Source organism: Macaca thibetana, chromosome 12 (genome assembly GCF_024542745.1).
Source record: "Macaca thibetana thibetana isolate TM-01 chromosome 12, ASM2454274v1, whole genome shotgun sequence".
NCBI lineage: Eukaryota > Metazoa > Chordata > Mammalia > Primates > Cercopithecidae > Macaca > Macaca thibetana.
In genome coordinates this window covers 45203946-45229542 of record NC_065589.1, presented here as the reverse complement: position 1 = coordinate 45229542, position 25597 = coordinate 45203946, and the positions used below count along the sequence as shown (strand labels likewise).

At 35.3% G+C, this 25597-nt stretch overlaps 1 protein-coding gene across 4 annotated transcripts in view; it reads right to left on the bottom strand.

Moving 5' to 3' along the window:
* Positions 1-13052: 13052 nt before the first annotated feature.
* Positions 13053-25597, bottom strand: part of BOLL (boule homolog, RNA binding protein) — a 60412-nt gene continuing 47867 nt past the window's right edge. For 3 of the 4 annotated variants that reach the window (XM_050750738.1, XM_050750740.1, XM_050750741.1), the window contains exon 11: positions 13458-13790. In XM_050750738.1, coding sequence (XP_050606695.1) covers positions 13767-13790 — 24 coding nt within the window. In that variant the 3' untranslated portion in view covers positions 13458-13766. Of the gene's footprint in view, positions 13791-25597 lie in introns of all 4 variants that reach the window. The other variant, XM_050750743.1, reaches the window with a different exon arrangement.

Below are 25597 nucleotides of genomic sequence, written 5' to 3'. Positions count from 1 at the left end.
AAGTCCCATTGACGGCCCAAGAACTGAGGAGTGCAGGAGCGCAGGGCAAGACTAGCGGGCAACTCCGCCCCTGGGCAAGGCATGGGACCCAGTAGGTGAAGCCAGCTGGGCTGCTGAGTCACGTGGGGACTGGGAGAACTTTTATGTGTATCTGGAGTATTGTAAATGCACCAATCAGCACTTTGTGTCTTGCTCAAGGATTGTAAATGCACCAATCAGTGCTCTGTGTCTAGCTAATCTAGTGGGGACTTGGAGAACTTTGGTGTCTAGCTGAAGGATTGTAAATGAACCAATCAGCACTCTGTGTCTAGCTCAAGGTTTGTAAACGCACCAATCAGCACTCTTTCAAAATGGACCAATCAGCTCTCTGTGAAATGGACCAATCAGCAGAATGTGGGTGGGGCCAGAAAAGGGAATAAAAAGAGGCAATGTATGCCAGTAGGAGAAACCAGCTCTGGTCCAATTTCAGGCGGTGGAAGGTTTGGTGTTTTATTTGTTTGCAATGAATTTTCCTACTGTTGATTGTTTGGTTTCATGCTGCCTTTATGAGATGTAACACTCAGCGAGAAGGTCTGCAGTTTTACTCCTGAGGTTAAGAAGACCAGGAACCCACCAAAAAGAACGAACTATTCCAGACGTACTGCTTTTATGAGCTGTAACACTCACCGTGAACGTCTGAGGCTTCACTCCTGAAGTCAGCAAGACCAGGTAACCACCAGAAGAAAGAAACTCTGGACACATGTGAACATGTGAAGGAACAAACTCCGTACACACCATCTTTAAGAACTGTAACACTCACCATGAGGGTCTGTGACTTAATTCTTGAAGTCAGTGAGACCAAGAACCCATGAATTCCGGACACAATAGGAGCGTTGCTGCGTTTATTTTAATTTTTCCTTGGACATAAGGAAATAGACAACATTAGGATATTAAATATGTTACTGTAATTGAAAGCTATTCTCACAGACAGTTGGAAATAGTCTAAATAAAATAATGCTAACAGGTTAACCGAAGTCAGTATGTGGGTACCTATATGGGGCAGAAAAGATTTATGTGTATTAGTATCTTTTAAAATATTTTGCGTAATAGTGTAGATACTAAAGGATTTTAGGAAATTTATGTGTTGCTACAAATATATAAATGAATATTGTGTAGCATTTTGGTACCAAATTAGACATGTTAAAAGCAAAGATGCTGAGTATGATTAGCAATTAATACATACTGTACTAAAACCATCTCAAATTGTTAATGAATAAAATTATCCTTTAGATGTTTTCTCCAAAACATCAAAGGAAAAAAATATGCTTTTTAGTTATACTTTTTATATTTAGGAAACGTTTATATACTATCATTGTGTTTCACAACTATATGAGGTTAAAGATGAGAGTTTTGTCTCTCTCTTCTTTTTTATAGCATGATTTATAAAAATGTTGATAATTAAAAGTTAAAGCATTGATCTTTTATAGTTATTAAAGCTATTTTTGCTATCATGGATATGTTACATTACGAAATAAGAGCCAAATATCACAATTTAAGCCGATTAAGTTTTTTGGGGGGAATACATTAATTTTCCTACCACCTCTGTTCTTCTGTACTTTGTATTTGGAGTGAGAAAGTAACATATAATCTTTGTAGAACTGAACGAAAGTAATGTGGAAGCACATCAATACGTTTATGGCAAAGAGCCAATTGCCTAAAATAAGCTAAGAAAAACACTTCAATATCAGTGTTTTTTGAATATACAATGACTCTCAAAATTTGCCGTGTGGAACAAAAATGCTTTGCTGTACACTTGAATAAGCCTGAATAATATAGGATTAACATGTATGCCGAAAACATCAGACAAGCTGAATATGAAATAGATTGTTTCATGGTATTTTGACTAGGGCTCTAATAACACTCTACTGGGCTTGTTCTACACAGCATGTTACTTTAAAAATAACTGGCTGGGTGCGGTGGCTCACGCATGTAATCCCAGCACTTTTGGGAGGGTGAGGCAGGCAGATCACGAGGTCAGGAGATCAAGACCATCCTGGCTAACATGGTGAAACCCTGTCTCTATTAAATATACAAAAAAATTAGCTAGGCGTGGTGGCAGGTGCCTGTAGTCCCAGCTATTCTGGAGGCTGGGGCAGGAGGATGGCGTGAACCTGGGAGGTGAAGCTTGCAGTGAGCCGAGAGGGCGCCACTGCACTCTACCCTGGGCAACAGAGCGAGACTCTTGTCTCAAAAAAATGAAATAATAAAATAAAATAAATAAAATAGTAAAAGCTGCAGAACTCAGGCCTGTAATCCCAGCACTTTGAGAGGCTGAGGCAGGCGGATCATCTGAGATCAGGAGTTTGAGACTAGCCTTGCCAACATGGTGAAACCTTGTCTATTAAAAATACAAAATTAGTAGGGCGTGAGGGCAGGCGCCTGTAATCCCAGCTACTCGGGAGGCTGAGGCAGGAAAATCGCTTGAACCCAGGAGGCAGAGGTTGCAGTGAGCCGAGATTGTGGCATGGCAATTCAGCCTGGGGGACAAGAGTGAGACTTCGTATCAGAACAAAACAAAACAAAAAACCAAAACAGAACAAAAAAACTGCAGAAAAAAAAAATTAAATAGATGGAGTAGCCTTAGGGTGTGCCAAAATATTCTTTCATATAACTATGCCATTACATTTTATTCCTTAATCTAAATATTTGAGCTCAGAAACATTAGTACATTATCTTTTATGAGACAAGGTAAAATAAAATTACCTAAAGTTATTACTGGGTTATCTTCCTAATATGAGAAGATTTTTTATGTATAATTCTTATTCTTGCCCAACAGAAGGACAAATCAACTTTAGATGTTATAATGGATGTGAAATTAAAATAGTAAAATCCTAGTATTTCCTAGTATTGTGCAATCGAATTTTATTAAAGGCCAGAATAAATTTCCATGTAGTCAATGTAAATATTGCTTGTTTTATTAATCTAATCTTCTATAAAAGGCGTATAGTGTTTTTAGAGAAGAAAGTTGGGATATATATTAAACAGGCAATATTTAAAGAAAAGTTACTGTGGCAATTATTTAATTTTAAAATGTTCTAGTTACAGTGGCATTTTTTAATTGTAAAAAGCTTCTCATTCTGTAAAAGCAGGCAATCATAGCTTCTTTGTATTTAAAAGGTGAAATATGCGTGGTGGCTCATGCCTGTCCATCGTGGCTAACACGGTGAAACCCCGTCTCTACTAAAAATACACACACACACACACACACACACACACACACACACACACACACACTAGCCAGGCGTGGTGGTGGGCGCCTGTAGTCCCAGCTACTCCGGAGGCTGAGGCAGGAGAATGGCATGAACCCGGGAGGCGGAGCTTGCAGTGAGCAGAGATCGCGCCACTGCACTCCAGCCTGGGGAACAAAGCGAGAGTGTGTCTCAAAAAAAAAAAAAAAAAAAAAAAGGTGAAACATGTAAATTGGATTCAGTTAAGGTTAATGTTTTAAAAGCCTGGAAACCTCACAAACTAAGATCTGAATGAAAGATAAAAAGGAATATTGACAGTGTCACTATGTTATAGGAAGCAATATGTATTGAGTCTAACATGATATATGCAGTGAATGCTTATACTTATTAAGATACCTTAAGGGGCCGGACGCGGTGGCTTACGCCTGTAATCCCAGCACTTTGGGAGGCTGAGGCGGGCAGATCACGAGGTCGGAAATCGAGACCATCCTGGTTAACAGGCTGAAACCCTGTCTCTAGCAAAAATAGAAAAAATTAGCCAGGCGTGGTGGGGGGGCGCCTGTAGTCCCAGCTACTCGGGAGGCTGAGGCAGGAGAATGGCATGAACCCGGGAGGTGGAGCTTGCAGTGAGCCGAGATTGTGGCATTGCACTCTGGTCTGGGCTACAGAGCCAGACTCCATCTCAAAATAAATAAATAAATAAATAAATAAAGATGCCATAAGGAATAAGGATCTTTATACTTCATGTATGGATGGCCAAAGAGGGCCAAAAATAGATATGGAGATGATCCAGATAATCATTAAGTATATTTAAGAATAGTGTCAATTTTGGCCATTGTAATTGGTATAAAATAAAAATATGACAGATTTCTGGATATTTTATATATATACAGATTATATTTTATGGATAGTTTGCCAACATTTCTAATATAAACTTAAGAGTTTGAAATGTTTCATCAAAACATTTAATACATGTAAAATATACACAAAGTTAAATGCAGTAAAATCAAAATAATGTAGAAACTAGAATCTACTTGACATATCTCCCTAGCAAGATAGTGTTTTTTTTTTTTAACTGTAATATATTATACAAATGGTCTGTTGCTACGCATGCATATTCTGTACATGCCATGGCTATGTCTACAAATATGAAACAGCTGGAATAAAATGGAAAAATCTAAACACCAAAGATGTTTTTATGTGGTTGTATATGAAATTATCATGTTGACAAAATAGCCAGATAATAACTAAATTTTTCAAACTCAAGATTTTTGTTGTCTTATAGTGTAACCTTTGTTCTATTTGTTACAGATTATAAGTCTATGTTACTTAAGTGTGTGAATGAAAAAGGAAACATTTAGTTTATCCTGCACCTCCAATGTTCTGGTTACTAAGATTTCTTTAATTCTCATATAAAAGCAAAAACATTTAACCTTAAGCACATCCAAACCCTCATATTTGTTACCAGATCACATTTGGAGCTAGTTGTTTTTTATTATTGGACAAAATAGTTACCCAAGATTCTACTTAACAGAATCAGTAGATGAAGGTGGAGTAAGAATTGAATCCTCTGCTCTGAAATCTTTTCTAGGATGAAAGTGTGGGCTTTGAGAATATCAAGGTTTCAAACCTACAGAAGACGGCTGAGAAAAGCTTCTCACAGAATCTAACCTTGGTTCCTATTAAGAGATTTAAAGAAAATTAAGGTTTTAATGCATTTTAAATGGCTCTAATTTTATAATTACTTCAGGGAAAGATTTAAAAAATCAGATTAACTGGGCCTGGATTCTGTGGAGAGAAGGTGTGTTTTAGGAAATTCCCACTAGAAAAAGTAGGTGACCTTATAACCTGCTGCTGCACAAGGAGGCATTCTAGGGCTATAAAAAGAGACTCACTTCAAGGGATCTGAGGCCACATCCAATGGTATTTCTAAATTATTAGATTATGCTTTCTTTGTATCATCCCTGAACTTTGGTAAAGATTTGTTGAAAAAAAGATTTATGAACTTATGATATACAAAATTAAGAGCAGATCTGATAGGTAATAAAGCAACTATCCAAAGAAAATCAGAGAATAATTAATATACTACTTCATGTTAATAGACTAACATCCTGTTAAAACATGCAATGAATAGACTCTGTGTTCCAACAAATGATTTTTATTCGATCCACTGCTGAACATAAGGATCCTTTGAGATACTGTTTTGTTCAAGAAACTGAGATAAGGAAATTTCAGTTAAGGCATCCATAATGAGTAAATGCCTACTTCAGGAGTCAGGATGTAACCAAATCCTTTTACCTAAAAATCTTGTAATTTTCTCTGCCTGCTTTAAGTGATTTGAGTTGTGATTGAAGAAGAATGCAAGTATCAAGGAGGTGGGGTTAACCTCATAAAGATGAACACAACTTTTGAAGTAGCACTTAAGCCAAATCAGCTGCTCAGCCTGCATCTAACAACAGAAATTTAATACTAAGTGTTCTGTTAGTTTTTCCAAAAACTTAACTAGGGACTTACATAGTTAAGGGAAATTAGCTAAAGATTCTAAGGTAAAAGGCAAATTTTTTGTTAAGAGGTATGTTTGATTATATATCGTAATTTTCATGATTTGGGTACATAGGCCACTCTGCTGACTTACCAAAACATTGAGCATGTCTACCAACAATCAAACAATTCGCCACTGCTGGAATAGGTAAGTATCAGGAGCAAGTAATAAAAACAATGGATAATTTCTTATGGCATATAAGACCTAGATAACTCTAGGGTCAAGTGTTTTAAATTGTGCAATTACACAGAGAGTTTATTCTTATCAAGTATCTTAAAGCAATATGAATAAGCTCTGTGTAAATGCACAATTATCACTTGTGAAGTCATAAGATAGTCTTTCAACTAGAAAAGAAACACATTTATGGTGTATTTTAATAATAAATTAAAGGTGGTTTATCAAAATCAGTGTTGTGAAAAAAATTCACTGCAATGACAGACTGTATTCAACCTTAGGCAGTGTTATAATTTTTGAGCTAAAAATACTTCAGTGGGCAATTATGATAATGACCCATTTACCTTAGAGCCACATCAAGTTTTATCAGTATAAAAAGTCTGGTACCTGTCATTAGGATGTAAAAAGGAACACTAAACTAGAATAACCCTTTCCCAAAATAGCAAATTCTACATGGAGGGCCTGTACTAAGACTGATACATGCCTACATTGTGGCAATTAGCAAGAAAAATGGAAAGGAAGAAAGAAGAAAAATAACATTTATTTTTGGTGAATTTTATTCTTTCATAAGCAGTGGAAATGTGCCATGTTCCCAATACACAAAGAGGACATGGCACAGCCTCTAGGTATCTTTTGCTATGGCAGGGATTAAAGTTTTTCTGGGATACCTTAGAAGTTCTTTCTTCTCACGCTGTGTTCATTCTTATATTTCCCAGAATGCTGACTTGCACGCTTCTAAAGAAAATTAAATTCTGGGGTAATTTATTTCCACTATTTTGGTTAGAAAACTGGTTCATATTTAGGTTACTTGATAAAAGCATGATTAAACAGTTTTATGTTTATCACAATTTATTTCTTTTCTTTAGAAATGAAATATTTTCTGATTCAGATTCACAGATGCTAAAGGGATTAGAGTACACTTTTATTTGAATTAGATTTAATTTTGGTGATTCAAGGAAAGATGGTCCATAATTCTTACATGGGACAAAAATTATTTTTGAAAAGCATTGTGTTAAGGAACTTCCCTCTCACTCCTCCTACCCTCCTCCCGCTGCCACTCCCCAGAAATCACTTGCTTCCTTGAAGGTGACCATTTATTGGTAAAAGAAAGTTCTGAGTTCTAACACTTAATAGTAATGTCACCTTGGGAAATTCTCTTAACCTTTCTGAGCTTCACTTCTTTCCTAAAAAAGTGCCTGATTATCTAAAAGAATATTGAGTGGATAAAATGAGATAATGCATGTGAAGTGCTTGTAAATTGTAAGGTGCTATATAAGGTATTACTCTTGTTTTGAAATAATATAGTGTGAAAAAATGTGATATTTTAAGCAGGACTTTATAGCACATCATCAACAAAGTTAATACCATTTTCACTTCGAATATTATCGTAGACTTTGAACAATCTTCAATGATTTAAGCAAAGCTTTTCTGTAGAAGAGCGAACACAGGTTAAGTTACCAAAATTTCAAGACTAGTATCTTAAGACTATTCCATAGTTATAGACTCTGTTTCTTCATATATAAAGTAAGGGATAATAGGATCTCTGGGATTTATTTGAGTCCTTAAATTATATAATTCTATGATTTCATATTTATAACATAGCAAAATAGGCTTATATCTAAACATAAGTCAATCTGTTTATATAGCTGTATAAGTCACTGGCTAAAGTGGAAACCATAAGGCTTCAAGGGTTAAAGTAATAAAGCAGTCTAGGCCTAGCCTCTACAGCTTAATCCCTTTTTAGGCCACACTTTTTGATCCTGATTTAATGTTACATTTATTGTGTAATATATTAATAGGCATATTAGTTATATTCTAATTTCCCTGAGACAGTCTAGGCTTACACTTACTGTATTACTAGAATTTTAGTTTTGAAAAACAGTTTTTGAATAGGATGATTTTATAGGCTTATTAACATGGCAAACTTCTCTGTTGGCCAATAAACACATATTTCAAAACATATGTAATTTTAATTCTTTTTGGTGCCCCGTTTGCCTCTTAAGTATTCATATTTGGATGATAAGTAGATGATTACCCCATATAAGGCCTCTGAGCAGAGATCAGCAAAGTCAAGAACTGTCTGACTATTACAAGGAGCAGAAGATAAAGCAGAATTTGATATGACTGATGAAACATCAGAGGACCTTGTCTATAGGTGAATCACCTTGATTTCTATACAGATAATAAAAATCAAGTCTGCTGCTCATCAATGCAGGTGGGGGTGAGATTCCAGAGGAAATATGTGTTGGAGAACAAGGACTCCTAATTCTGAGTCCATATAATGTTGTTTCAGAGAAGGTTAAACTAATAATTACATTGGAACTTGACATGTGTCTAAGGATGTAATCAGTTCTGAGAAGAGATGTAGTTATGTTACTACACATGACCTTATTCAGGCAGAGTGTAATTGTAAGTCTGTCTGTCTTTAATAGAACTAACTGTACTTTATTTAAATAAAGATGAGATTTCTTTTGAAACTGCATGACCTGAGATTAAATCATGTCAGTAAAAACTGTACTGTCACTTACCTTTAGCTAGCATGTATGAAGATGTTTGGTTTGAAGGATGTTTAATAAGGAAAGGCCAACTGGATGATTTATATGAAGAAATGACATTTAGGATGAATTCTGGATGTTTCTCCAAATAATTCATCATTTAGAAGAAAATAAGGAAAGCTGAATTCTCTGTAATGGATATATAAAATTTAAGCAAAGGTGACAGTGATTTAGAAAGTAATTTTCAAGAAGCAAGTGAATTAATGAGTTGTACTGAATGAGTTGTACAGTGTTAGGTTTACAGCCCAATTCAAAGTTTGAATCTTTAAAAAAAGTGTTTAATTTCAAAAAGTCCCATAAAAAAACAAACACATTATCTTTTCTTCTGCTTTCTAAAATTTTCCCATATCATGGCATAACCATAATATTCACATGGCGCAGTGGGGCTAACAAAGGAGCCTGTGCACACTGAAGGTGATGTGAAAAGATGTTCTGAATTCTCCCTTGTTGTTTTTAATATGGTTACTAAGATAACAAAGTCATTTATTCACTAGGGAGTAGGGGAAAAAATAAATAATACTTTAGACTGCCAATACAAACAAATATATATACTCCAGTTCTGTAGGAAACTGTCAGTTAAACATTTGATGCAAGAAGAACTAAATCTTTTTTTTTTTTTTTTTTTTTTTTGAGACGGAATCTTGCTCTGTCACCAGGCTGGAGTGCAGTGGCGTGATCTCGGCTCACTGCAATCTCTGCCTCCTGGTTTCAAGCTATTCTCCTGCCTCAGCCTCCCGAGTAGCTGGGACTACAGGCGCATACCACCACACTTGGCTAATTTTTTGTATTTTAGTAGAGACAGGGTTTCACCATGTTGGCCGGGATGGTCTCAATCTCCTGACCTCATGATCCGCCCACCTCAGCCTCCCAAAGTGCTGGGATTACAGAGGTGAGCCACTGCACCTGACCAAGAACTAAATCTTAACAAGGAATTCAGACTTTTATATTCTCAAAAATCAGATGTTGGTCAGTTCCCCCCAAAACTAGAAATAAGTCCACAGAATTTTGATCCATTAATTAGATGGGATTTATCAGTTGCTTTTTTGATATCCTCTACAAAGGGATGGAATGATAGCTGTTAGATAAAGCTGCAAAAACTCACCTGTTAAAAAATTAGAACCTGTCTCTAGCCTCAGATTCCCAGTCCAGACACCTAAAATAGGTGCCACACTACTTGTTAATAAGTAATGTTACAATAATATTGTCTGTTCTAATTAATATATGTTTTCTCTGTTATACTTCTTTATATGTATACATGTATGCATACACATATTTGTAGATATATATATTATATATAATATAGTTATATAAAAGCTCCAGTCACCAAGATATTTCTATAAAAGGACTTCACTATAGATTATCACAAAGCCTCAAGTTTCAGATGATTATATTCCATTAGATTAATTAGAAAAACAGAATGAATGATGACATGAGCAATTTTACCCCAACGGGCATCTGAAATTCAAATACTATGAGATATTGAAGGATGAACTTAGAAATGCTTTTTATCTCAAATGCTTCATGAGTGAAAGTAAAGCCACTATTAAATACCACAAGTCCCATTTGATGAAGAAAATACTTTACTGAGATAACGCATAGATTATATGATACTTTTTAAAGGAATAAAACCTATCAAAGACAAAGGTATAGAGAGAATGCCACAGAACTTGTTAGTGGTTAGTAAAGGGAGAAAATAAATATTAAGACGTTAGGGGCAGTTACTCTGAAGGCTTTATACCTCTGGAAAGAAACCTGACTCATTATAGAACAAAATAACAACACAAAACTACCATCTTTTAAAATGATATTTTTTCCCAGGAAACAAAAACTCTTAGAGATGTGTTTTATCTTCACCATCTCATGAAGGAAGCAATGGAGAAGAAAAAAGTAGGAGTCTAATTAAAGAACTTTCTTCTTAGACATTCTCTTTTCAGGCCTAAGGGTATACCAGAATCTTATTGGTACATCCCAAGAAGTGTGAGGATCTAGGTCCCCCAAATTTTCTCTGATGAACCACCACCAACTGTTGCTTATCTCCTGAAGTGAGAAGACTCTTAGCAGGGGAGGAAGTGAGGGGCCTTGGTATCTAAGTATAGAGAGGCCGCTTCTCACACTCCTGTATTTCAAAGGGAAGAGTAAGTCCAACAAACAGCAGCCACTGTAGTTGCTAATCAGAGAGTGGTATTCAACATGGAAGGACAAAGCTGATGCCATATTTTTAACGACTTATGCACAGGGATAAAAACACTGAATAGAGTTGAAAGAAACAGCACCAATTATGAATATTATTTATGTTAATTCTTTGGGTATAATTTTCCTCTTTGCCACTTTTAAGTCTATAGTGATTTCAGGATAAATTGGAGTCAAACTATAGGTCTAGAGGCCAACGATTTATTACAGTAACAAAGAGCATGTTGAAGCATGATATTGAAGTTGTGTCGGATGCCCTCCTAAAGTCCTTTGATTCTGTATTTTAATTCTATTGAAGTGCAATTTCTGGGAAAGATACAAAGAATTTTTGTGTGTGACCTCAAATCATTATTTTATAGTTAAGTGTAGCATAAATCCAGGAAACACACTCTTACATATGGGGGTTATCATGTATAAATGTGTTTGAAAATAATTGTACTGTTCTTGTCAGTAGAAATTTATAAAGCAATCTGTTATAAACTAAATCATACCTCTTTCCAAGCCATCCTTCTGAAATCAGCTGACAAAAGAAGTTAAAGCCTAATTTCCCAAGATTCTTTGTCTTTTGACATGGTACCATCTCCTATCTCTGATTGTATTAGAGACTTTTGGAAAACAGGCTGCGAAGTTATTACCGTGTGATTTTGGTACATGTACTAATATCTGTATTATCCATTTTATTTTAACATCCAGTGAATTTCAGATAATTTCTTCAGATTGGCCTTTCGAAATGGGTCCTAAGTAAAACCTTAATTTTCAAAATTATCTATTATAGATATACTACAAAACAGAAATAAATAAAATGGGCTTTACTTAGTATACGTAAGGAGAATTTTTGTTCTCTCAATCTATCTGTTTTTAGAAGTAACATGTGTGGGGCCGGGTACAATGGCTCACACCTGTAATCTCAGCACTTTGGATGGCCAAAGTAGGAGGATCACTTGAACCCAGGAGTTCGAGACCAGCTTGGGGAACCTAGTAAGACCCTGTCTCTACAAAAAATAAAACATTACCTGGGTGTGGTGGTACATACCTGTAATCCTAGCTACTAGGGAGGCTGAGGTGAAAGGATGGCTTGAGCCCAGGAGTTTGAGGTCACAGTGAGCCATGATCACATAACTGCATTCCAGCCTGGGCCCCAGAGCAAGACTGTCTCTTAAAAAAAAAAGTAACATGTTTGGGCTATTAAGCTAGGCCATGAAGAAGGCTGAATGATATCCTCCATTTATTCAATTGTCAAACTTCAAAATTTTTATTAGCTTATCAAAGCTAAATTCTAAGAAAGTGCATATGTATAAATTATATATGTGTTTATATATGTATATAAATGTATAAATGTGTATGCATATAATCTATATAGCTGTGGAAGAAACAAACTTGGGTATCAATTATTATCAAAATTCCTTATCCAATAATACATCATTAATTTTTATTAACAGTCCAGGATTTGTTTAGCATCTTGTTTAACATTTGAAAATCAAAACATAAACTTTTTGGTTCTCAAGGATAGTGCTATTAAAAGAAAATCTCGAACATCAGTGGTTAGTAATTTTTTACTTACAGAACAAAAACTTTTGAAATTTCATTGTGGGACTTAATCTATTTACATTCCTAAAACTGAGAATAATTAATGTACTTGAGATCCTTGTATGCTAGTATACATTCATAAGGTTCTACTGTTCTCATGAAACCATTTGATGGCAAACATATTCCTTACGGTTTCAAAAGAAAACACCCTATTTGACTCACCGGAAAAACCTTTGTGATCTATATCCTATTATTTCTTCTTCTGCTGCTGAGCATGAAATACATTTGGGGTTGAAACAGGAGAGGAAAGAGATAGATTTATTAGGGGAATATCAACTTTTATGGCTCCCCTGCCCCCTCCACCTAAAATTAGGAGGTCAGTGAAAGAACTGCAAATGAATGTAAAGAGGAATATTTCCTGTACTACTGTAGAAATTTTAGAGATTAAAAACCCCTATGATTTGTTCTGTACCTTTTGAACAATGAATGACTCCCCCTCCCATCTATTTTCCAATTTTTACTATAAAATTTTATTTAGAATCAGGATCTAAAATTTTCCTTTGGTGTAAAAAATAGTTTTGCATTTTATGAAAACAATTGTCCTTTTAAAAATTAATCACATATATAATTGAATATATTGGTTGCATATAAGAAGAAAAGGTTTAAGGATTAAAGCATTCAAAGAACATTAATTTGGTGGAATTTCAGTCAATGTTATGGGATCATGTCAGAGATGAACCCTTCTTTTATCAAAATTCCAAAGGTGGATCCATATTTTATAAAATTTGATACCAAATAAGTTATGTTATAGGAATATTTCAATGTTGTCTCAAACATTGAAGAAAAAATTTAATATGGTCAAATTACATGAAAAGGCAAGAATATTGATCATGTTGATGGTATTTCTAATATTTGGAAAATGTTATAAAAAAAAGAAGTATAAATACTATTCAGATTCTGAAAACCATGGCAGACGCAAAATTAAATAAGGAGTAACAGTAACAAATGAATGAAAAATTAGACAAAAGCATATTAAATGACAAAACAGCAAAGCAAAAATAGAATTAAGTCATTAAGATTAAATAGTATACTGTTGTAAAATATATGAAAGTATTAAAAGTATTATAATTAAAAATGATTCTTATCCTAAATATGAAAATAAATATCAAATAATATGAAACATAACATCTAATAGTTTGTTAAGAAAAAATAACACAAAGCAGAGAAAATAAAAGACACCTCACTATTCCCAATGTGGTTATTATTTATGGAATGGATAAAACATGTTGTAGAAAAGGTCATTACAGTTAGATTAGCACATAAAAAACCAACATGCCACATCTACCTAAATAATTTTGTAGAACAGCTGAAAAAGCAAATTTCATCAAATTTAGACAGTTTATAGTGGAATAACTGAGTATGGTGAGGTATTAACTAACACTAAGTTTCACAACGCGCAGCTTCTAGCTGGTTCGTTGAAGCTGGATCTCGGCCACACAAGGATCATTGGACAAGAAATCAGTTGAGCTGGACTAGAGCTGCCCAATTGTCTTAATAATGAATGCTCCACACTGTCTGTTAAGTAAAGAGAAAATATAGATCAGGAAGACTGAATGGAAAAAAACACACACACACACACACACACACAAGTTAGAACAGATGAGTGCAGACCATCAATCAACATTCACTAAATATTTGCAGAACCTTGGTACAAATTAAATTAGAATGTTACAAAGTGAGAGGCTAGCAATTAGGAGGGCTCCAGAACTCAGGAAAAGCTTGTCCCTGCTCTGTGAGAGCTTAGAATCTGTATTTGACAATCTCTAGTCTAGTGTTACAGTATAAATGTTTAGTAAATAAAATGAGGGATGGGTCAGCACAGATTACGAGTTACAACATTTCCTTCTATTAGGTGTGTCTTAAAAACTTGTTTTTAAAAGGGGAATAGTGTTTTTTGCAGGAGGTTATTTAGAAAGCTGCCCAAAACCCTGGCAGGGCGCAGTGGCTCACGCCTGTAATCCCAGCACTTTGGGAGGCCAAGGTGGGTGGATCACGAGGTCAGGAGATCAAGACCATCCTGGCTAATGCAGTGAAAACCCGTTTCTACTAAAAATACAAAAAAAATTAGCCGGGCGTGGTGGCGGGCGCCTGTAGTCCCAGCTACTCAGGAGGCTGAGGCAGGAGAATGGCATGAACCCGGGAGGCAGAGCTTGCAGTGAGCCGAGATTGTGCCACTGCACTCCAGCCTGGGTGACAGAGCAAGACTCCGTCTCAAAAAAAAAAAAAAAAAAAAAAGAAAGTTGTCCAAAACCCAAAAGTATCCTTTAAGTGGGCATAAGTAGGACAGGCATACAGGTACTTATGCTGTGTAATTCAGAAGAATTCCATATACCTGTGTCATCCTGGGATTTTTTTTTTGTTGTTGTTAATACCAGTTTGGGTCAAAGAATCAACCTAGTTACTACTACCTTTTTGGCAATTTGGGCCTAGGCCAGCTTCTAATTTAGGGAATCATGCTGTCCTAAGACATATTTTAAATTTTGAATAGGCTCAAAAATTTCCATATTTGTTCCACTATCTCTAGAGCAGCGCTGTCCAATACGAATGGCCCACGTTGATGGGAATGTTTTACGATTACACTATTAAGTATGGTGGCCACTAGTTCCATGTGGCTGTTTAGCACTTGAAATGTGGTTAGTTGCAACTCAGGAACTGAATTTTTAATTTAATTTAAATTAATTTAAAATTGAAATTCAATAGCCTCATGTGGCTAGTGGGTACCATATTGGAGACAGCATGGCTCTAGTGGCTCAAATTTGTTGGGTTTGCTAAAACCAAACTCTACAGACTGGCCTAGATTTCCCTGGCCTGTTTAATACCGTCCAGTACCATTTACTAATGTTCGTAACTGTATTCCCAGTGTCTAGAATAATGGCAAGCACAAGGTAGGTGCTCAGTAAGCATTTGTTGAATGACTAGATCTACTATGATAATACACAGCCATTCATACCTAGTTAACTACTTAGAGGTTATTGGCTGTAACCTGGTATATACTGGTCCTCTCAGGAGAAAATAGAGATACATGAAGTCAAACCGTTTTATGTATGTGAAATTACTTGGTTAAAGCCTCAATGTGCTAGAGAGAACAAGGAGCAGTGCTAACTTCAGTATATTCATATATGAATAATTTAGGTTGATAAATATGGGAAAATGAGAGAACATGTCTCACTCTGTCACCCAGGCTGGAGTGCAGTGGCATGATCTCAGCTCACTGCAACCTCCGCCTCCTGGGCTCAAGCAATTCTCCTGTCTCAGCCTTGTGAGTAGCTGGGACTACAGGTGCATGCCACCATGCCTGGCTAATTTTTGAATTTTTAGTAGAGATGGGGTTTCACTGTGTTGCTCAGGTTAGTATCGAACTCCTGACCTCAGGTGATCCACCCACCTAGGCCTCCCAAAGTGCTGGGATTACAGGCATGAGCCACTGCTCCCGGCCAGAGAATGTAATATTTAATGGTAAGAGTGTCACTAAAAGTTGATAAGAGTGATAACAGGGGAAAAATTAATGTCAGATAAAAAACTAAATTCAGATTTTATGCATGACTAAAAGATGGAAAGTGAAGATGTAGAAGTCTTGAAGAAATATATAGTAATCCCGGGCTGGGCGCCGTGGCTCATGACTGTAATCCCAGCAATTTGGGAGGCCGAGGTGGGTGGATCACCTGAGGTTAGGAGTTCGAGACTAGCCCGGCCAATATGGTGAAACCCTGTCTCTACTAAAAATACAAAAATTAGCTGGGCATGGTGGCATGCGCCTGCAGTCCCAACTACTCAGGAGGCTAAGGCAGGAGAATCACTCGAACCTGGGAGGCAGAGCTTGCAGTGAGTCAAGATCGCTCCACTGCACTCCAGCCTAGGCGACAGTGTGAGACTCTGTCTCAAAAAAAACAAAAGAAAATAAATATATAGTATTCTCATTAGGCAGTAATAGAGCTTTGAAAAGGGTTTTGGCAGTGGAGAGAGAAATTAATACAGCTGATCCTTGAACAACATGGGTTTGAACTGCATGGGTGCACTTAATAAATATGTGTGAAGGTTTTTTTTTTTTTTTTGTCTGAGACAGTATCTCACTCTTTTGCCCAGGCTGGAGTGCAGTGGCATGATCTCAGCTCACTGCAACCTCTGCCTCCTGGGCTCAAGCGATTCTCATGCCTCAGCCACCTGAGTAGTTGGGATTACAGTCATGTACAACCATTCCTGGCTAATTTTTGTATTTTTAGTAGAGAGAGGGTTTTGCCATGTTGGCCAGGATGGTCTTGAACTCCTGGCCTCAAGTGATTCCCCTGCCTTGGCCTCCCAAAGTGCTGGAATTACAGGCATGAGCCACTGCGCCTGGTCACTTACATGTGAAGTTTTTTCAGTAAATATATCAGAAAATTCTTTGGAGATTTGCAACAATTTGAAAAAACTCACAGATGAGCTTTACTGCCCAGAAATATTGAAAAAGTTAATAAGGCACTTTTAAAGTTAGGCATGTCATGAGTGCATAAAATATATGTAGGGTCATTCTATCATTTACTACCATAAAATATACACAAATATTTAATAAAAAGTTGAAATTTATCAAAACTTCTACACACAGACACAGACATGGTGCCATTTGCGGTTGAGAGAAATGTAAACAAATGTAAAGATGCAGCACTATATCATAACTTCATAAAATTTACTGTAGTACATACTGTACTACTGTAAAAATTTCACAGCCATTTCCTGTTCTGTTGCAGTAAGCTCAAATGGTGAGCTCAAGTGTTGTGTCTGCCCAAAATACCGTGTGATGACAATCATCTCTGTGTGAGCAGTTCACCTCTCCAGTAAATAGCATGTCAAAGTAAAATTTAATCTCTCTCACTTTTCGCATATTTCTCGTGTTTAGTGCAATACTGTAAACCTTGAATAACACCATAGAACCCTTATGAAATGCCACTAGTGATGCAGGAAGTGCTCCCAAGAAGCAAAGTCATGACAATACAAGAAAAAGTTGAATTGCTTGATATATACTGCAGATTGAGATCTGCAGCTAAGGGTGCCCACCATTTCAAGACAAATGAATCCAGTGTTAAGGACCACGGCAAAAAAAAAAAAAAAAAAAAAAAAAAGGAAATTCATGAAGGCATTGCTGCAAGTATGCCAGTAGGCACAAACACCTTGCACTTTTTGCAAAATAATACCTTTTGATCTTGTATTGAAAAATGCAGATTTTATGTGGATGTGGGATTGCTATGGTAAGAAAGGCATACCTATAGACTCTAATATGATTCGAGAAAAAGCAAAGTCATTATATGATAACTTAAAGCAAAAGGAAGGTGAAGGATCTAAAGCTGGATAATGTAATGCCTCTAAAAGGTGGTTTGATAATTTTAGAAAGAGGTTTGGCTTAAAAAATGTCAAGATAACAGGAGAAACAGCTTCCAAAAGGCAGCAGATGAGTTCCAAGATGCCATTAAGAAAATCACTGAAGAAAAAGGATATCTGCCTAAACAGGTTTTTAATGCAGGCAGAAGTGCCTTAGTCAAAAAACAAAAACAAAAACAAAAACAAAAACAAAACAAACCCACAAAAGACTTTATTAATAAGGAAGAGAAGCAAGCACTAGGATTTAAGGCAGGAAGGGAGAGGCTAACTCTAGTGTTTTGTGCAAATGCAGTCAGGTTTATGATCAGTACTGCCCTTATCCATAAAGCTGCTAATAACTGAGTCTTGAAGGGAAAACATAAACACCAGATGCCAGACTTTTGCACTGAAGGCATCAAAGTAATCTACTTGTCCCTAAGCACAATGCCTCTAATTCAACCACAGAGGGTCATAAGGACCTCTAAGGTGCATTACACATGATATTCTATGGAGAGAATTGTTAATGCTATGCAAGAGAACCCCAAAAGAGAGAACATCATGCAAGTCTGAGGGATTACAGCATTGAAGATGCCATTGTTATAGAAAAAGCTGTGAAAACCATCAAGCCTGAAATAATAAATTCCTACTGGAGAAAACTGTGTCTAGACGTTGTACCTAACTTCACAGGATTTACAACAAAGTCAATCAAGGAAATCATGAAAGAGATTATGGATATGGCAAAAATGGTGGAGGATTGAATGGTTTCAAGATACAGATTTAAGAAAAATTAAAGAGCTAATAGACACTACACCAGAGGAATTTACAAAAGACAACTTGATGGAGATGACTGCTTCGGAACTAGTACCAGACAATGATGAAGAAGACATAGAAGACGCAGTGCCAAATTGACATTAGACAGTCTGGTAGAAGGGTTCTGATCATACAAGACTGTTTTTGACTTCTTTTACAACAATGGACTTAGAAAACTCCCTTAGGAAGACAGTTTAGAGGACAAAGAGAATTGTGCTATAATTAAGGTAGTTGATAAGAGATGAAGAAATATATTTCTTAAAGAGACATTGAAAGATCAAACTGAAGGCAAAGAGAGTCACATCTTAGGAATAATAAAAGTTGAGGACAGGCTAGGTGACAGTATTGAATTAAATAAAATTTAAGAGGGCATGGACTAGCACAAGACCCTTGGGATTTGGCTAATAAGAAGCTGTCAAATATATCTTGGTAATTATCTTAAGATGAGTAGTTTGAATAGATTGCAATATTGAAGAAATAATTTCATATGTAATAATTTCATATGGAATAAAAAAGATACCCCTATATTCCTCCCCACACCTTTCTAAGACAGATAAATTAAAAATATTAATGATGTGTAGAATACAAAATCCTGCTACCTGCTCTCATCATATGTCCTGAAAGTAGAGGAAGATGTTATCTAAAGAATGTTTAAAAAACTATTCTGTAAGAGATTAAGGTGTCATAAGTTGAATTTTATGTCATGAAAAGTACACTGCATATCCATGTAGTCTAGGTTCTAAGGGAAAAGAAAAAACGCTAGGTAAAAGGAGAAAAGAATGTTCAGTTAGAAGGAATGATAGACTCAGAATGCAAGGAAAGTAAGTGCTCAAACTAAGAATGGAAAACCATAATTGGATATGAAAATAAAACAGTAAGATTTTTCCCTATAAAAGAAGTGTAGGATTTACTCAGAATACTGTATCAATCAATCCTCATCCTTACACAGGAATGAATGAATATCTCAAATTACCTTTTACTTACACTTTCCCCCTACTTAAGTATTTTGGCTAGGAAGGGCTTATGGCAAATGTAAATATCAAAACAGCCCAGAGGCTCAGGGTCAGATAATCCATGTTAAACTAAAAAGTAGATTTAAAAGATATAATTAAAAATGAAATTATAACAAATGAATTTATGCTATATTTCATATTATACTTTAAGAGGATACATTAACCTGTTAATGGATTAACTCAAGGGTCATAAAACTATGGACAGCAGGTCAAATCTGGCTCATCACCTGTTTTATAGATTAAGTTTTACTGGAACACAGCTTTACTCATTGTTTCTGTTATGTCTATGGCTACTTTCATGCTACAATGGCAGAGCTGGGTAGTTTTGATAGCAACTATGTATTTAAGCCTGTAAAACTGAAAACATTTACTATTGGGCCCTTTTGTGACCCCTGGTTTAACCTTTCTAGGCTGGAAAGAAATTTTGAGGCTGAGAACTTCTGATACACTATGAAAGGAAACCTTAATAAGGTGCTTTAAGAGCATAGGGTGAACATATTCTTGCTATGGACTGAATGTTTGTGTCCCAGCCACATTCATATGTTAAAGCCCAGTCCCCAGTGTGATGGCATTTGGAGGCGGGATCTTTGGGAGGTAATTAGGTCATGAGGGTGAGCTCTCATGAATGGGATTACTGCCCTTGTAAGACGAGACAGGAAAGAGCTTGCTTCTGCTCTCTCTGCTTTTCACCTTGCAGAAATGAGAAGACAGACATCAGCAAACCAGAAAGTCAGTCCTTAACAGATAATAGACCTCCCAGCACCTCAGTGTTGGACTTCCCAACCTTTTTGTCTCCAAAACTTTGAGAAATAAATGTTTGTTGCATAAGCTACCCAGTCTATGATATAGCTGTTATAGCAGCCTGAACTAAGACAACTTTATAATGTGGGAATAATTTATTACCAGACTTAAATATATTGGATTCACTTTAATTAAATGAAAATACAAATCAGAAATAACAAGTTTCATAGAAACCTTGAGAGAAAGAAGCTATAAAACACTAGTGCTTTTGAGACTAAAAGAACAAGATTAACTAGACATATGTTTAGATATTTAGGAAGATAAGTATTTGTGCACTTGCTACCATGGTTAAGTTAAATCTGTATTTATTCTGTGTTTTACTGTTAGTTGAAAAAAAAATGGTGAGGGGACATCCTTGCCTTGTTGCTGACTAATAGTATTTATTCATCTCAAAATAGAAAAGTGATACCTTTGAGTCACAAATGTTCACATAAGAATTTTTAGAAATGCACATTATGGTACTTATAACTTAACCTGATATCCTAGAGAAGATCTATTGATATTTCCCTCATTTATTCCTTTTACTTGTTTCCAAAACAAGATAATTTAACTTAGGTCCTGCCAGTTTCAATAAAAAGTACAACTGAATTTTGCCATATTTAAAGGAAATAGCCAATGACAATTCTAAAGTAACAGTTAAAGTTACAAGAAAATTATGGGCTCAGGTCATGAAGAAAGCTGAAAGTTATCTTGAGGGTAAGGTCTTATTAATTATATTTATAGCACTGCAAAATTCTTCTTCAATTGTCATGCTCAATGGACGTTTGATGAACTACTGAGGATGAGCTCTTACTTAAGGCTTGTCATATGGTAGAACCCATATGTTATTTCTATGTGAAGGGCAACTTATTTATGTGATTTATAGTTAACTAACGGCCCATAATACATGAAGATTCTGCCATATTTGACAGTATGTAGCAATATGTAACAGAAATGGCAATAATAACTTAAATCCTTAAGTAAAGTTTTATTTTAGCTGTTTTTTTTATTTTTTTTTTGAGACAGTTTTGCTCTGTCACCCAGGATGGAGTGCAGTGGCATGATATTGGTTCACTGAAACCTCTGCCTCCTGGGTTCAAGTGATTCTCATGCCTCAGCCTCCCGGGTTGCTGGTATTACAGGCATGCACCAGCACGCCCAGCTAATTTTTTTTTGTATTTTTAGTAGATGCAGGGTTTCACTGCATTGATCAGGCTGGTCTCGAACTCCTGGCCTCAAGTGATCTGCCCACCTTGGCGTCCCACAGTGCCGAGATTACAGGCATGGGCCACTGTGCCTAGCCTATTTTAGCTATAGTTGTAATATTATCCTCCAATTAAACAGATACATTTTTTTTTTCAGATTAGAAGGATAAACACACGATCTGATTTTTTATTTCTGTTCCTTATTTTTAAGAAACTTACTTAAGGAGCAGCATTCAAAAATGAGAAAAAAAACTTACCAAAAGTCAATATAGGAAGTGAAAATAAAGGGAACTGAAGTAATCTCTAGCTCATATAAGCATTATATGAATAAGACAAAATTGACAGTATGGAACAGAAGAGATATCCTATGAATATTTTTTAAGTAAAAATTATTTGACCAAACTTTAAAGTTGAATGAGGAGGCCTTTAAATAAACCTTGGTTTAAGTTTCCAGGATGACATGAAGAACTCTTCCTTAAAGGTTTACAAGAAGAAATAGGCAGCTACTTTCACATTGCAATGAAGAGCTACTACAGTTTGGGTTAGGAATATCTCATTGCAGAAAGAATTTATTCTGCAAAGATAAAGTGTTCTGCAATGTACAAATACTTTTAAATTTGTTATTATTTTGAAGTTTAAATATAAACAAAAAATACAACGCTCTTTAATAACACTGGTTCTTGAATGATATACCTAAGGTCTAAAGTTCTTAAGAAAGAATGGCAAAGAAAATGTATGGAATGGAATTTTATCTCAATGTATTTTATCTGATTTAGTTGTACACAAAGAAACTAACTGAAATTGATAGAATTCTATTTAAAGTCTGCATGATGAAAAAGAAAGCAGAAAATTACTGCAAAAAATACACTAAACATTCTTACAAAGTGAACCATTGAGACGTAATTATTTCCAGGTTATATGATACATTTGAGGTAAAAGTTATTGTAAAATTTATTTTAAAAAATGGATAAGATCAAGGGGAAATGTGATCTATTTTCTCTCTTTAGAAGCTTTTGGAATTTTTCTATTATTCCTACCATTCTGAATTTTTTTCTATTATTCCTGCCATTCTGAAATAACTGGCCTTAGTGTGAGTCTTTTGCAGTAATCGTGGCAAGTAGTTGGTAGGCCCTTTCAATTTAGAGACTCTTGTCCTTAAGTTTCTAGGAGTTTCAGTTTAGAGACTTTCAATTTAGAGGCTCTTGTCCTTAAGTTTCTTGTATTAATTTATTGATAATTTCCTCCAAATGATTTTCTCTATTCCTCTTTCTCCAATTTAAAAAATATTGGACTTCTTGGATTAATCTAATTTTATCTTTTCTCTATTATTATTCACCTCAGTCTTTTTTGATGCTACTTTCTGAAAACTTTTGCCTTTAATATTTAACTCATACATAATTTATTTCAGTTATCACATTAGTGAAAAAACTAGTGACATTTTAGAATAAGGTATATAGTTTAGAGGACTGTACTGATGTTCATTTCCTGTGCCAGTGCCCTCTAGCCAAAGGATGAAGTAGGTGAAGGATATACAGAAACTCTATTATTTCTATAACTTCTCAGTAAATCTGAAATTATTTCAAAATGCAAGGCTAAACAAATTAAAAGGACAGATGTTTGAGAGAAAAAGTATCAGGCTGTCTATGCATGTACCACTTCTCATTAGTTTTTGCCTATTCCGGAGAGGATATTAATTGTAGTTTCTTTGACATTTTCTTCTGCTCCCTGCATTGTATGTTTCTTATGAATTTCTTTTTTTCTGTTTATTTTGTTCTCTCACTCTAGAGGTTTTCTTCTAACGGGCTGCATGTTCATAGTTAAGAGGGACGCACTAAAATCCTAATGGGAAGTTCTTTGTGCATGGTTTGTCAGGGATCTTCACTGCGAGGATTTAAGAGACCAGCTAACTTTTCCTCCATGGTAGAAAGCATGCTTGGATTAGAATCCTGGATCTGCCCCTTACTCAACTATGCTACTGTGGGCAAGTTACTTTTTAAGCTTAAAGTGATCAAAGTTAACACTGCCAGTAATTAGACATATTGGCATCTCATATCCCCTGATATGACACACTGATAAGGGCATATCACCTCTGTGATATTATTGTCCCAAATTCATAACCTTTATCTAATTAAGAGAAAACATAGGCCAAACTCAAAGTGAAGAGTGTTCTACAAAATAATCAGTTTTTAAAAAAAGAATCAAGGTCATGAAAGACAATAAAAGACTATGTAAATGCCACAGATTGGTAGAGAATAAGGAGACATGACAAATTAATGTAGGATCTTAGATTAGATCCTAGAACAGAAAAAGAACATAAGTGAAGAAAATGGTGAAGTTTATACTTTACTTAATAGGTCTGTAGCTTACTTAATAGTACTTTATGAATGCTAATTTCTTGGTTTTGCTAATTGTTTCGATTATGTAAGCTGTTAAAATTAGAAGTTGAGTGAAGAGATACATGACCTCTATGTATTATTTTTACAACCTTTCTGTAAGTGTAAAATTATTTTAAAGTAAAATGTTAAAAAACAGGTTAAAAAGGCCAAGGACATTTGATGAGATGGGATGATGGGGTAAAGATAACTGCCAGGATATCTATGCATGGGTTGCCTCTCATTAATTTTGCTTGAGGCATGATGAATTCTTTTTTGATTTGTAAATTCAAGTCACAGTGTTTTTGTTTTTGTTTTGCTGTTAAAATTTCTGCACATTCTTTTCGTTCCATTTATTCTGTATTCTTTTCTTGAGAATTACTATTTTTTGGTTGGACCTGTCTCTCTGCTCTCTCTATTCTAGCATTTTATCTCATTATTTCATCTTTCATGTTATTGTCTTTTACATTCTGGAAGAATTAAAAATATCCTTCTCTATCAAGGGTTTCATTTTCTTATGTGACTACTGGCCCATTATGACAAAGGCAAATATGATTCTTTCCATCATGGCAATAGTTTTTGGACAGTATTTTCTTACACTAGCCAGCAACCATTTCATTTTTCCTATTTTTCAGTTTGCAATTGTTTTTAAAAGATCTATTACTGAGAATATGGGATATATCTTAAAAATTATATTTAATTTCCTCTCATACATATGTTCTTATACATATATACATATTTATACTATTCATCCTTGCCTTCAATGTAGTGCCATATTCAATTTTTTTTCACAGAATCCATATAATATAAATATATACTTTTCTGTTTACTCATCCTTGAATGGGGATCTACCCATGACAATTAGAACTGGTGTCACAAACACTTGATTCTCCTTACTGTGCTATGTCCCCTCTTTTAGATTTACATCAAAAAAGAGGCTTGGTGGACACAGAACCTACACAATTTCTAATGTCTAAGTGGATGAGCATTTATTGCTCCTCCTGCTTCATTCTTTATGAGTAAAAAACTTATTCTAGAGAATCTGAGGCTGTCTATTGTTTGACTATGTATAGCATACATGAAAATTTATACCCTCCTTATATATTCAGAGCTACAAAGCACCAGCTTTTCCTGCCTCTGCTCTCTAGATTACATTGCTTTATGCTTGTCCTTCCTAGGTTTTTCAGAATACAACACAATTTTAGTCTCTAAATTGATTTACAAGAAGTATTAATGATACTCAAATGAGGAAATGGTTGGGAAAAAGATACTGGTAGTGGAATCTTTTTGTGAAGTAGAGATAGTTGCTAATTTTTAGGTAAGTGCATGCTCCGGGCCTCTGAACTAGAAGCAGATAGTGGTAGTAGTTCAGATCCCTCTCCAATTTATTTCTGAATCACACTTTGTAGACCACTACTTGTGTTTTTCATTTAAGTCCAAACAGTCCTTTAACTAGAAGAAATTCCTTATAGCCTGGGCAAGTGGCTAAATATGATCCTTAATAGCTGTATGTTTTCATCGATTGTTAGTAGACATGGGAGTTAAATAAAATAGACATTGAATTTAATCCATATGAGAACAATTTTATTAGATACTTATATTAATGCAAAAATGTAAAAACACTGTAAGAAAACCGAAACACTTTAGAATTCTCCACTCATACCCTTCATACCTTGGGATTTGATATTTATCTTAGAAATATAATAGTTCACATACCCAGAAATACAGATTTCCCTTTTGTTCCTTCCTAGTCTAATTCAGTGGGATAATTTTGACGTTATGTGGTTTTGCTTTTTTTGACTTTAAAACTT